The 14,741-nt window shown below is 34.7% G+C and overlaps 1 protein-coding gene across 4 annotated transcripts in view; it reads right to left on the bottom strand.

The window, feature by feature from the left end:
* RAP1GDS1 (Rap1 GTPase-GDP dissociation stimulator 1) overlaps nucleotides 1–14,741 on the bottom strand; it is a 148,263-nt gene that overhangs the window by 39,782 nt on the left and 93,740 nt on the right. For all 4 annotated transcript variants that reach the window (XM_045820371.1, XM_045820373.1, XM_045820375.1 and 1 more), the window contains 2 exons: nucleotides 10,981–11,109; nucleotides 3,773–3,898 (listed from right to left, as the gene is read on the bottom strand). In XM_045820371.1, coding sequence (XP_045676327.1) covers nucleotides 3,773–3,898; nucleotides 10,981–11,109 — 255 coding nt within the window. The remainder of the gene's footprint in view (nucleotides 1–3,772; nucleotides 3,899–10,980; nucleotides 11,110–14,741) is intronic.

The raw sequence follows: 14,741 nt of genomic DNA, 5'->3' as shown, positions 1-14,741 counted from the left end.
ACAATTTTTTAATCATTTATAAATAATGCTGCAGTGAACATTCCTGTAACGGTTCCTGGTGCACATATTTCTGAGTACTGGTATATTCCTAAGAGTGGAATTGCTAGATCATAGGAAACACACAGCTGTAACTCAGCAGACACTGTTTTCTAAAGTGCACCAATTTACACCCGCCAGCACTTGATGAGTTTCCACTGCTACACACCTTCATCAACACTTACTATTATCAGACCTCCTAATGGGTATGTAATATTTTATTTTGCATTCCCTGACTATTAATGAGTTGAGCATATTTTTATGTGTTTTATTAGCCATTTGGATTTTATTTTTTGTCAAGCCTTTTCCACATTTTTCCCACTGAGATTTCTACATTTTTCCTAATGATTTGTGGAAGTTTTTGCATATTGTACATATAAACCTCTCTGTTGTATGTGTTGTAACTATCTTCTCTCACCCACTGTGTTCCTTTCTGCTTTTAATGGTTTCCTGAGAAATGGAAGGTTTTACTGCTAAAATAACTAAATTAATCACTCTTTTTGTTTAATGTTAAAAACTTTTTGTGACCTAAGAAAATTTTCCATATTCCAAGGCCACGATGATATCCTCCTACCTTTATTTTAAGATAAGGTTTCCAGTTTTAACTTTCACATTTAGGTCAATAATCTACCTGAAATTAATTTTTAAAATATAGTATGAAGGGGGATATATATATATATCTCCAACTATATTGTTTTCATATTCCCAGTACTGTTTATTGAAACTGTCCTTTCTATACTGTTTTACAGTGACTTCTTTGTTAACTTCTAATACAATAAGCATCTATTGATGTGTCTATTTATTTCTGGGCTATCCTATTTGCCTTCTTGTCCATTCTTATACCAATGCCACACTGTCTTTTAGTTACTATAGTTTTATCAGACAAGAAAGTTTAATTATTGTTATACAGTAAAACAGTTCTGCTACCTTGCTATCTTTCACAGCCTCTTATATATTCCTGGTCCTTTGGTTAGAACTTCATTGAGTCTACAGATCAAGATGGGAAGGTATAACATCATTACAGCATTGAAGTTTCCAATCTATGCATTTTCAAACTTTTTTTTTTGCTTGTGTATAATAACACACTGTTTTGATTTTTTTTGTGTTTTGGCTAGCAATCTAACTAATTCTGATTAATTTTAAAAAATTGATCCATATATTCTTTTGGATTTTGGACATATATAATTTACAAATATTGTTTTATTTATTCTTTCCAATCTTTTTTCTTTCTTACTCTATTACACTAGATAGTTCCTACAATAATAAACAGAAGTAGGGATGATCCTTTTTATTCTCAATCTCAAAGGATATACTTTTTGTTTCACCATTATGTTTTCTGTAGGCTTCTAGTATATATCCTTTTCATTGTCTTCCAGAGCTAATTTGCAAGGAGTTTTTAAAAATCATGAATGCAGCCCTGGCCAGGGTGGCCTAGTTGGTTGGGCATCATCCAGCAAAACCAAATGTCATGGGTTTGATTCCTGGTTAGAGCACATGCCTATGTCGTGGGTCAGGTCACCAGTTGGGGTGTGTGTGAAGGGCACACTGATGTTTCCCTCTCTTTCTTCATCCCTTCCCCTCTCTCTAAAAATCAGTAAGCATTTCCTCATCTGAGAATAAAAAATCATGAATGCATAATTAATTGTATTAAATGCTTTTCTGAATCTGAGATCGCATAATTTCTCCTCTTAACTTTTTAAAAAAAGATTTTATTTATTAATTTTTAGAGAAAGAGGAAGGGAAGAAGAAAGAGGGAGAGAAACATCAATGTGTTGTTTCCTCTTGCACACCCCCCAATGGGGACCTGACCTGCAACCCAGGAATGTACCCTGATTGGGAATCAAGCCAGCAACCCTCCCATTTGCATGAGTATAGGTGATATTCTCAGTTTTTCATCTGAAAATAACTTTATTTTGCCTTCAGTTTTGAAGGGTGTTTCACTGGGCTTAGAATTCAAGAGTGGCATTATTTTTTTTAAGTGCATAAAAGATGTTTTTTCACTGTCATCTGGCTTTCATTGTTTAGAAGTTAGCTGTTGGTTGAACACTTGCCAGTTTTAAGATAAACTAAAATTTTTGCTGGCTTTTTAGGACTTTTGTCATTGTTTTTCTACAATTTCAATATGATGTATCTGGATGGAAATTTCTTTTTATTTTGTTTTACATTCATTTGGCTCTTGAATCTTTGATATCTTTCATAATTTCTAGTAAATTCTCTACCAAAATTTCTTTAAATTTATCCTGTTATCCATCTCCCTCCCACCCTTTTGGGGACTCCAGAAAATGTATATGAGAGCTGTTCATTTTATCCTTTGTAACTCTTACTCTACTTTATGTATATTGGTTCTTTTCTTTCTATATTTTCTTTCAGTCTTTTAGTTCACTGGTTCTTATTCAATTATGTTTAACTCATAATGGATGAATTTAACTGTCATTAAACTCATCCATTAGATTCCTAATTTGGGTTGTATTTTTCAATACAGGAATTTCCAATAGTTTCTTTTTCAGATCTGCCAAGTCACTTTTTATATATAGTTTTCATTTTCCTTCTAAATTTTTCAAGCTTGCTTTTAACTCTTTGAACATAATAAGCATAACTGTTTTGAGTCAATATCTAATAATTCAGTATCTGCAGATTTGCTGCTGTTGCCTGTTCTTAGTGTTGGTTCTTGCTTACAATGTCTTGTTCCTCATGTGTCTGGTCCTCTCTGATTATGTGCTAAGACACCGTACTTGAAAAATTATTTATATAGGTTGGTTTATTTACTCTGGTTCACTCTCATTCCTAGGGTGTGTCCCTTAACATTTTTATTCCCCAGGCAAAGGAGTAGTTTACCAGTGTCCACACAGTTGACAGGCTTGGAACTGCAACTTTTATCCCGTACACTCTGCAAGGGTACATAACTGGAGTTCAGCCACTCAGTTGCCTTTTTCCACATTGGCATAAGAATGTGTAAACTATAGAACCATCTTTGCCAAGATTTTAAAGTCAAAGAAACTTGGATAGTAGCCTTGGCCAATATAGATATATGATTATATGATGGGGAACCCCCCATAGAAACCAGAATTATCTTCTGGAGGGTGGGACCCTTGTAGTACAGGAACCCATCTGTATCGGTATACTGGCTGGGGCTGTTGTGAGAGGCCGAGTTCGGCTTCAGTGAATTTTTTTTGAAGATTCTTTCAATGCCTTTGCCCATTTCATGATGGGTGATTTACGAGCACGCTTGCCTACACTGCACTAAGTGTTCAGCAGTTTTTGACCAGAAACAGTATGACCCCATGCCCTATCCTCCCTATTCACTAGATCTCACCCTGAACAACCTTTTTTGTTTCCCTAATGAAAAAAGTCCTCAAAGGAAATATTTTGTTGATGTGGAAAAGGTGAAACAAAAAAACAGCAGAAGCACTAAAAGGCATTTTGATGAGTTCAAAAATTGTTTTGAGCAGTGGAAAAAAGTCTTGATAGGTGTACTGCATCAAAGGGTACAAGTACTTTGAAGGACTGAAGTTTAAATATGTAAGAATAACTACACAATTTTATAAATAAATTCTGGTTTTATTGGGTTCTCCCTTGTAGTTATGAAGTAGATAATGTAGCTAAAGTTACAGATATCCAAAATAAAATTTGTGTCATTAATAGAACAATTAAATAGCTGGTAATTAAGTAATATTAGAAAAAATGGAAAAGGCCTACACAATAAAAAAAAAATCAAGAGATGCATTTATTTTCTCACCATTTTCTGCTAATGGAGCAAGAACTTCGAAAATCATTTCCCTCTTATCATGTTCTATTTGTTTCTTAAAGAGCTTTACCAACTCTTCAGCAATGTTTGTACTGGCAAACTGTTCTTTACTGGACTCTGTAAGAAAAAAAAAGGAAAATTTAGGATAAGCAAACAAAATTAAACACAGAGATTGTTTCCTATTACTTTGAATACTTGATCGTTTTACACCATTATTGATAAATATAAACACTCTTCAAATATAGGAACAATCAAATCCACTTTTTAATGTCCTTGTAAAGGAAAAATGTCCAAGCCTTTACAGAAAATGTTCTAACCCATTTATATTCAAGGCTGTAAAATTTTTCATTACCATTACATACAGGTAACCACAGCAACAATAAAATTACTAAGTTTTAAATTCAGTTTCAAGGATTTTAGTTAAAGAAGAAAAATTACTCCGAATAGACAGAACTTTACATGTTGAATTAAAGATGACTTATCTCATCTTTGTATTAGTAAAGTGATGCGCTTTTGCACTGATCCTGACACACCTAATATTAAAGGCCAATTCTTCACATGTACTTGGGGTCTCATTCCTTCTTGCCTCTTTTGTATCTCCAACCTTTCCTCCTCACCCTAGAGCCTCACCATCAGCATTTAAACATGCATTAATATTTCTCACAGAAAAAGCAATGTGAAAAACAAACACCTTCCCTTTATTCCACGTTTCCTCAAATACCATCCAATCTCTGTTCACCTTCAGAAAAGTTTCTTTAAAAGAAAAAAAGATTTTATTTATTCATTTTTAGACAGGGGAAGGCAGGGAGAAAGAGAGAGAGAAAAACATCAATGTGTGGTTGCCTCTCACATGCCCCCACTGTGGACCTGGCCTGCAACCCAGGCATATGCCCTGACTGGGAATTGAACTGGCAACCTTTTCATTTGCAGATCAGTGTTCAATCTACTGAACCACACTAGCCAGGGCCAGAAACCAATTTCTTGACAGGATTGTTTACATACACTTTCTCCATTTTCTTAACTCAAATGCATTACTAAACCCATTTCAAAACTAATTTTGGCCCACATTTACTCTCTATAGTTTCCTTTGTTCCTCCTTTTCCAAATTCCAGTTCCCTGGGACTTGATCGTTTACTTTCTTACTTTTTTGGTCTTTAACCCTAGGCAATCTAATTCTCTTCCACAGTATCAGAACAGTAGTTACACAATCATATCTCTAGCTCTCTTCTGGACCCCAGGCTACTTACTTAAGAGGCCATTTGATATCTGCATTTAAATATTCTTGCATTCAAACTGAATGTATAAATGGACTTTAAAAAATATATTTTATTGATTACGCTATTACAGTTGTCCCATTTCCCCACCTTCACTCCCCTCCATGCTGCACACCCCCTCCCACATGCATTCCCCTCCCTTTAGTTCATGTCCATGGGTCATACTTATAAGTTCACTGGCTTCTACATTTCCTATACTGTTCTTTACCTCCCCGTTTTCTACCTACCATTTATGCTACTTATTCTCTGTACCTTTTCCCCCTCTCTCCCTCCTCCACTCCCCTGTTGATAACGTGTGATCTTCCATGTGATCTCCATTTCTGTGGTTCTGTTCCTGTTCTAGTTGTTTGCTTAGTTTTTGTTTTAGGTTCTGTTGTTAATAACCGAGTTTGTTGTCATTTTACTGTTCATAGTTTTGATCTTCTTTTTCTTAGATAAGTCCCCTTAACATTTCATATAATAAGGGCTGGGTGATGATGAACTCCTTTAACTTGACCTTATCTGGGAAACACTTTATCTGCCCTTCCATTCTAAATGAAAGCTTTGCTAGATAATCTTGGATGGAGGTCCCTACCTTTCACGACTTGGAATACTTCTTTCCAGCCCCTTCTTGCCTGCAAAGATTTCTTTTAAGAAATCAGCTGACAGTCTTATGGGAACTCCTTTGTAGGTAACTCCTTTCCTCTTGCTGCTTCTAGGATTCTCTCCTTCATTTTAATCTTGGCTAATGTAATTATGATGTGCCTTGGTGTGTTCCTCCTTGGGTCCAACTTCTTTGGGACTCTCAGAGATTCCTGGGCCTCCTGGGAGTCTATTGCCTTTGACAGATTGGGGAAGTTCTCCTTTATTATCTTTTCAAATACGTTTTCAATTTCTTGCTCTTCTTCTTCTCCTTCTGGCACTCCTATGATTTGGATGGTGGAATATTTAAAGATGTCCTGGAGGTTCCTAAGCCTCTCATTTTTTTGAATTCTTGTTTCTTCATTCTGTTCTGGTTGAATGTTTCTTTCTTCCTTCTAGTCCACACCTTTGAGTCCTGGTTTCCTTCCTGTCTCTGTTGGTTCCCTGTACCTTTTCCTTTATTTCAATTAGCATAGCCTTCATTTTTTCATCTAATTTGTAACTATACTCAACCAATTCTGTGAGCATCCTGATTACCAGTGTTTTGAACTATTTATCTGATAGGTTGGCTACCTCTTCATCCCTTAGTTGTATTTTTTTCTGGAGCTTTGGTCTATTCTTTCATTTTGGGACATTTTTTTTTTGTTTGCCTTGGTGCACCTGTTACATAGTAAGGGGCGGAGCCTTAGGTGCTCCCCAGGGTGGGGCAACCCACATTGCTGTGTTGTGATGCTATATGTGAGGGAGGGGTTCAAGAGGGAACAATGCCATTTGCTCTGCTCTCTGCCAGTTTTCACTTTCCTGGCTACCCACAAGCATTGGGCCCTTCTGGTGCTGATCCCCAGGTGGGTGGGTTTGTGTACTTCCAGGACCCTGGGGGTCTTTCAAACGAACTCTCCTGTGAGTCTGGGAGTTTCTCTCGCTGCCTCCTCAACCCCCACAGGTGTTTACAGTCAGAGGCTTTGAGGCTTTATTTCCCTGCAGTCTGTCTCACTCCCCAGTTGTTCCTCCCAGTTTATCTGCATGTGAATGTGGGACTGACCTGTCTGCCAGCTGCTGCCTTGCCATGAGTCTTCTCTGTCTGGCTGCCTGTCTCCACCTTGTCTCTTCTTTAACTCCTTGGTTGTCGGACTTCTAAAAAGTTTGATTTTCTGTCAGTTCTGGTGGTTTTTTGTTTTGAAATTTGTTGTTGTCCTTCTTTTGGTTGTGCGAGGAGGCACAGTGTGTCCACCTATGCCTCCATCTTGGACTTTTGATATTACCTTGCTTTCTGTTCTTCCTCCAGACTTCCTTAACTGGTAAATGAACACTCTATCCATCCATGTAAATAGAAACCTGGTAGTCACTGCTTGGCTGCTCTCATTCAACCTCACATTTGACACATTACCAAGGTCTACTAATGTGTCTCCAAAATGCAAACGTTTTTCTCCAATTCTCTTCTCAAATTTCTTTTGCCGCATCAGATATCCTATTAATTTATCTAGATGGTTCTCTCAAGGAATTCTGAAGAAAATCTAGATGGATTGCTCTCTCCTTTTGCAGGTACAGCTGACATCCTGGAATTTTCTCTTACTCATTATTTTGATGGATCCTTTCTTTTCCTTTCTGTATTACCCAGTTATATACGTCCTTTCACCTTCACTTGTTTTGATTTGGTGACGGCATCCTCCAGCAGCTTCCTGAGAAAGCTACTATATACTGAGTAGAGGAGGTAAACATTTTGAAATCCTGACTGTCTGAAAATGGTCTTTCCCACTTCGAGTCTATGCCTCTAATCTAAATTAGTCCCTCACCTCATTGCATTAATTTCTATAATAGTGTTTACCATAATTTATAGGGATATGCTTATTTAAAACTCACTTAAAAATTTCATCTCACTGACTAAACTATATGTATGCTCCTTGAGGGCAGGGACAGTGTACATTATTTTAACTACAACAAACTCAGTGCATAGTATAGTATCCAGTGCAGAGCAGGTGTTCAGAAGAAATTTACTGATTACATGAATGTGTAACTGAATGGAGAATTAATGGAAGCTAGGTTCTGTCAAAATCAAATAAAAATATTGCAAATTCAACTTTAAAAGAGAAAGAAGAAACAGAAATGTGCTCCTAAGTAATGCAGGCCATTTGCCAGCACAAAGAAACAATGTACTATGATTAATACAGATGTTAAAGAACAAAATCTGTATTCATCTTACAGATGGATACAGAGAAAAGGCAGAATGAAGTATGATTTGGACATTTTATTTTAATTAAATGCCACATATCCTTAAGAAACCTTTAGCCAGAAACCTTATTTTCTAAGGGCTCATTTTTATAAAAATTATACATGAGTTTCACTAGTAGTCAGTCCTAATACTTGCATTACCAGCAGACTGCAGTCCTTCTTCCCCATTTCTCCTCCCTGAGAAACAAGCATGTAAGGCTCTTTTAGCTAATTCACTGGTATTTACCCCCAAATCTTTAACTAACATTTGTATTGCCACTTTCTGACTGACTTTCTACTACAAAAGATGAAGCATTAGTTTTCTTTTTTCTGTCTCTACCGTATCCCTCTATATTCTCAATGTAATGATACTGTAATTTTGGTTATATCAATTATTAGTGCTTTATTAATATACTATTCCATTTTCCTTGGATTTACTGTTATCTCATTTACTAAGTTTTCTGTGTACCTACCACTAATTAACATCCAAACTCCCTATCAGTTAGCTAATCATCTCTTATTATGCTCATTCTCTTAAGGCATTCAATCAGTTTCATCTCCTGTAAGAATTCCCCCAACCCTGACTCCAGCAGGCTTCTGATGTGCTCCAATCTGGACTGTTGCTTTTTGAAAATAGACCATTTGGGGCTCTCATGTCACCATTCTACCAGGAATTTCTGTTTTCATGTTGAATATCCTGTTTCCAGATTCCTATGTTGCCTGCCTTCTTAATTTAAATCTCTTGTTCTGATGTAATACATTTTGCAGTGGTTTCCAAAGGGAAGGTATTAAATATATCAATTTTCTGAGATATTCATGTTTGACAATGTCTTTATTGTAATTCCATTTTCTCCTGGCTGCCAGTGTTGTTTAAGACATTTGATGGGTATTGATTCACAATCTTTTGTATGCAACACTTGTGAGATTTTCTCTTTGTTCCCATTATTCTAAAATTTCACATTGATATGCCATGGTCTGGGTCTATTCTCACACATTAGGTTAGACATTTGACAGACCCTTCCAATCTAGAAAATTACGTACTTTAGTTCTAAGATAACATCATAGAATTCTATACTCATACTACCAGGAATGTGATATGAACTTGGTAGGACTTCTATCAATAAAAATAATGCTATGTGACTTGTTAACTCATGAGCAATACAGCCTACTGAAAAGAAAAGAAGTATTTTGGGGCATACATGTTCTATGTTGGTGCTGATGTTTAGCTATTACTTGGGCGTAACATATTCATGATGATATAAACTCTAAAAAGAAAGAGTATTTCTCTTTCACCTTTTTTTCCTCGAAACGGGCTAAGGGCAGTAATATCTGGGAACAGAGTATGAAACTAGGTTGAACTATATTGGATACATATTCATTTCTTAATATAGATCAGGGAGATGAGGTTGAATTGAGGTGGTCTATGCAATCTCCCAAACAAATTCTGGTATCTTTACACAGATAACTCATATTAAATATTGTTTATATTTCCATTACAAAGATATGACATTACCAGAGATTATAACATAATTTATTTCTATAAACTATAATGAACATAATCTCTTATATTCCATTTAATGGAAAAGAATAACTTGTGAACAGTAATTAAATGTTCTTTCATTCTTAGTCTACTTGAATGATGAAAATACCAAGAGAGTAGGAAAAAGAAGAAAGCAGAGGAGAGAAGAAACATTCACAGATGCCAACAGGTGATCCACTGAAAAAGAATGACTTTTAAAAATGAACTGTGATAATCTCTATTCTCTTAAGTTGAAGTCAATGCAAAAGTAAAGTACTGAAATCAAGATTTTAATATGTAGTGTGACGTGCTCTTTCAGTTAGAAAATCCAAATTTAAGAGTTCTGGTGTTTCTATTTATTTATAAAATGGGGATAATGGATTAATTTTTTGTTGTAGCTATTATATTTAACTCTGACAAAACATCATTTGGTTTGACTGTTCCCATAATAAACAATTTGTTATGAATATAGGTATTGTGCAGAAGATTCATACAAGGAGTTTTAACTTTTTGTCAAGAATCCTGGGAGGAGAGAAGAAAGGGTACTTACTATAAATGACAGAGAGAAAAGTAAAACAGAGAAAAGAGATGGGGGTGGCTGGGTTCATTAGTCCTCTTCTCTGTTATGACTGAACTGTTTTTGCCTGCCTTTTGCATTTCAAGGATTTCTCATAAATCTTTCTAATGCTATTACAAGTATATTTTTATGAAGAAGTCTCCTAATGCCCTGGCTGGGTGGCTCCCATACACCAAAAGGCTGGGTGGCTCCCATACACCAAAAGGTTGTGCGTATGGGAGGCAACCAGTCAATGTTTCTCTCTCACATTCATGTTTCTCCCCCCCTCTCGCTCCCTAAAATTAATAAACACATCTTCTGGTGACTTAAAAAAAAGTCTCCTATCATTTAGGGATTTTTGTAAAAAGAGGAGGAAGAACCATAGTCTGCTAGATTCCTTTTCACCTGACAACGTAATAAATTATGAAGTCCTTTATTTTTGCCCTAGGAATACAATTCCTTGATTTTAAGACCACCCCCATGTCAAAGTACTAAAGTCAAGGGGAGATCATTTCAGACATTCAAGTCCATTAAATAATACACAAATGTAAAACTGAAACTTTAATACATAATTAGCAAAGCAAAGTAGCTCTCAATTTTTTTTAAAGATTTTATTTATTTATTTTTAGAGTGAGGAGAAATGAGGGAGAAAGAGAGGGAGAGAAACATCAATATGAGGGAGAAACATCAATCGGTTGCCTCTTGTATGCAACCCAACTGCGGACTGAACTCACAAAGCAGGCATGTGCCCTGACCAGGAATGGAATTAAACCCAGAACCCTTTGTTTTGCAGGATGATGCCCAACAAACAGCCATACCAGTCATGGCTGTAGCTCTCGATTTGAAATAATACATTCATAAGTTATAACTAGAACTACAGTTTTATACATTGAAGCAAATATTTATAATGCTTCAAAAATAAACTAATATAATCAAAATGGACTTCTATGTTGTTAATATCTAAAGAATTTTAAATACATTAATAAGTTAATTACTTCAGTGGTTCATGTGTAAGACTTACCAAGTTCTGCTAAATTGCCAAATGCAATGAGACACATTTCTGTAAGAGCTGCATTTTGGCAGTGGATGCCGAGTAATTTCACTAAGGTAGGAATAACACCCATATTGATAAGCTGAGCTTGAAGGGAATCTGCAAAAACAAAAAATAGTGCTTATGTATCAAATAGATATTAGTAAGAAGGAAAATACCTCTCTCTCTATTGCAAACTCAATATTATTTCAGTTACAGCAAAGCAACATTATGCCCATTCATATATTAGTCTTGAAAAATTTTAAGACACTACTTCAGAAGAATTGAGTCTTGAATAGTCTTGAATCCTTTCAACAATTAGAAGAAATTTATAAATAAAAATAATTCAAATATTATGTCAAATATCAGGTTTTTTACTTTAAAGACAGGGTCTTATACCTTTACAGAGCAGGCTTTAAAGATGTATAAATTATTAAACAGTACCATTGGTTTTTAAATGAAAAGGTTAGAAAAAGTAACATTTGCATTACAGGAAGTCATCCAGCACATGAAAAGCATTTAAAAAAGCAAATTTTATTAAACATCTAGAGAGAAGACAGTTAGAATTCCTTAATAAATGATAGAAAGTATGTAATTTACAGAAATTGTTTGATTAATTCCAGCAGAGAATTCATTCCTTGATGACCACTAGCAAGAAAAGTAGTTTTAACAAAGAAATAAAGGGTTACTTAAATAACTTTTTAAATTTTTATTTAATGATAACAACCATCTTAGCAAAGAAAAGAAAACTTGGCTTAGGAAGTGAAGAGAATAAGATCAGTATGACTTTGTCATCACTGCTTGTCTTCATTTTTCTAAAAAAAAAAACTAATTAGTTTTAAGGTACTTAATATGACTTGGATTTTGACAATGGCTCGTTAACAAGAACAAAAAAACCTGTAACGAAGTTGAAAGTAAATAAACCAAAATGCAAAACAAAAGTACTGCCTCTTGGAATAAGCCAAGATGTAAACACAAAGTTACTGTTAATAACTGTTTCATCCACAATACAGGAATGCTTTCAAAATTTTTCTTTTAAAAATTAATGCCATTTTCAAGCAAATAATTTTCTGCAAATTCTATGAAGTTACCTATTAGTAATCTAAAGATAAAAATCCGTTTCTTATAAAACAAATTTTCCTCATAGCATGCTTCCCTTGACAGAGTTTGCCCACTAATCTCTTTATCATTCTGTATAGTTTTTAACCAATAGATAAGGAAGTGGATGGCTGCTTATCAGAAAAACAATATAAAGGCTGGGTTGAGCTGTATCACATGCCAGCTAATTATGGTGGTCTTTATAGTTAATTTTTCCTGCTTTTAGAGTAAAGTGTGAAGAGATAGCCAACAGAGGCTGATTTCCCTTAAAACTGATGCATTGGTAATTAGGAATATTGCTTGGTGCAGTTGTGGGGGCCCATCTGCAATAGAAATGGGCATATTACCAGAACAAAAACAGAAAACAGGCCTGAGAAAAAGGGAAGTTTACATTTAGAATTCAAACAGTCTAAAAACAATTTCAAAATTTTCAATGAAAGTATGAAGTCTGTTCTAAATAGAGATAGAAATAAAAGAATAATACATTCAACTAAATGAATTTTTATTCTTTGGATGCTAGATATTTTTTCTAACTACACAATGCAGCAATTAATGAATGAGTCACGTTATAAGTCTAAGAGGCAAATTAGTTATGTTACAGGGTATAGTATGATACCTGTACGTTATACTGGCAGAATATTTGTATTATGGTTACATTATTTATAATGGTTATGCCCAAGAAGCTTTCCAAGTTAGAAATTATTTTGATTACTTACCAGTAGCTAGAGTTCCTTATTATTGAGTCACCTCTGCAGATCCTTGATCTTTATCAGTATTCTAAACTTTCATTTATTTATTTATTCATTTTGACTACCCCTTGAAATACAACAGAGCTGCTGAATCATTGAATTTCAGGTATGTAAGCGTGAGCACTAGCGCATGCATTGAGTGAGTCAAACTCCACTGTGTATCTGTGTATATATATAAGCATCACACACCCCCTCAGTACTGTTGGTACAAACTATAAAAATCCAACAGTCCAGGGACATAAGAGAGTAACAAATTTTACAAAGGAGAAAACTCAACAGGAGAATGCCTCTTAGAAGATGATGTTTTTCCTATTCTCCTAATTTGGCATATTCTTGGCACATTCTACCACTTTCTCGGACCACTTTTATAATATTATGAATTTTGGTTCCAGGCAAAAGAGGGGCAAAAAGTTAAATGTTGTTACAGTATTATGAATTTTGGTGTCAAGGAAAAGAAGAACAACAAGTTAAAAAATGTTTCAGCATTTCATATAATCTTTGGCATACTGAAGGAGAATATTTGAAACTGTGGCAGATCAGGAAAAAAAGTAGCTTAGCACGATGGCATATAGCATGAATTGCCATAATTCATGAAAATCACGTTGCTTTATGAAAATGTTTTAAAGCTACCCAGGAACCAAATTAATTGTATACTAACATACAACACACAAAGCACACATAAGTATAAAGAAGAAAATACATAGTTATCCAGTGGACAGACTCATTTTAGAGCACTTGGCTGCTTCCTTTGATATTTAATTCTATAATGCTAACTAAAATAAAATTTATACTCAAATAACTCTAAAGCCTGTTTATACCAATTGCAAGAAGGAGACTTATATAATGGAGGCCCAGAAGAGGGGGAAAAAACCCTTTACTCAAACGAGTTGGTAAAACTTTTCCTTTCAAGATAGGCAGGCTTCCTAGAACATGGTTCTGAAAGTGGAATCGCCAAAACCATTTCAAAGGATCACTAAGTCAAAACTACTTTCAATAAATGACCAAGATTTTTTTTGCTTTTTTCACTGTATTAACATTTGCAATGATGGTGGAAAACAACAGTGAGTAAAACTGCTGGAGCTTTAGTATGAACACAGTCAGTGGCACCGAACTGTACAAGTAGTCATTACATTCTTCACCATCACTCATAGGAAAATAGAAGTTACTCTTACTATTTTTTAATTTTGGAAAGTTATTTTTTATAAAAATGTTATTTATGGTAACATATAGTGGGTTTTTGTTATTTTAAAATGCAATACTAAGTAATTTTAAAACATCTCCATTTTAATTTTTAATACAGTAAATATTGCTAGATATTACATATATATGTATAAATACAAAAAAGTGATAGATATTACATATACATAAAAACAAAAGTTCTTTGAAGTCTTCGGTAATTTTTAAGTGCCTGAAAGAGTCCAGAAACCAAAAGTTTAAAAACCACTGCCAAAGAATTATCTAATTTTTACAGGAGATTAACCAAAAAACAAACCAGAAAAAAATAAACCATGGAAAAGAGATTCTGAAATTCAATGATGTGCTTGGCATATGTGATAATAAAATAAATAAAAATAAAAAATATACTAGGAATCCTAGATTTTGGTGCTCAGATATTTTGAGCAAAATTACACTAATTAAGTACCTAAACATCTCATTTTGCTTATTTGAGTAGAAACTCTACTTAAGTCTAGGAAAATACTCCATGAGTTAGTCTGTTTGTTTATTTCAGTTACAACTTAGTATGCTATCAATAAATATTTGGGGAGGGGGGTTGCTAAATAAGAGTTCTGTTTTTGTGGATTAAATTAGTATGAATTCTCATCACTGCAAACAAATGATTAAGTTCAATCACTTTTTTTATTGCCCAAAGAGAGGACTTCAAAGGATTGTAGCTGACACTCATGC

Source organism: Phyllostomus hastatus, unplaced genomic scaffold (genome assembly GCF_019186645.2).
Source record: "Phyllostomus hastatus isolate PE091 unplaced genomic scaffold, TTU_PhHast_1.1 phas_scaffold_39, whole genome shotgun sequence".
Lineage (NCBI taxonomy): Eukaryota > Metazoa > Chordata > Mammalia > Chiroptera > Phyllostomidae > Phyllostomus > Phyllostomus hastatus.
The sequence above is the reverse complement of the archived record's forward strand: the minus strand, read 5'-3'. Positions and strand labels throughout refer to the sequence as shown.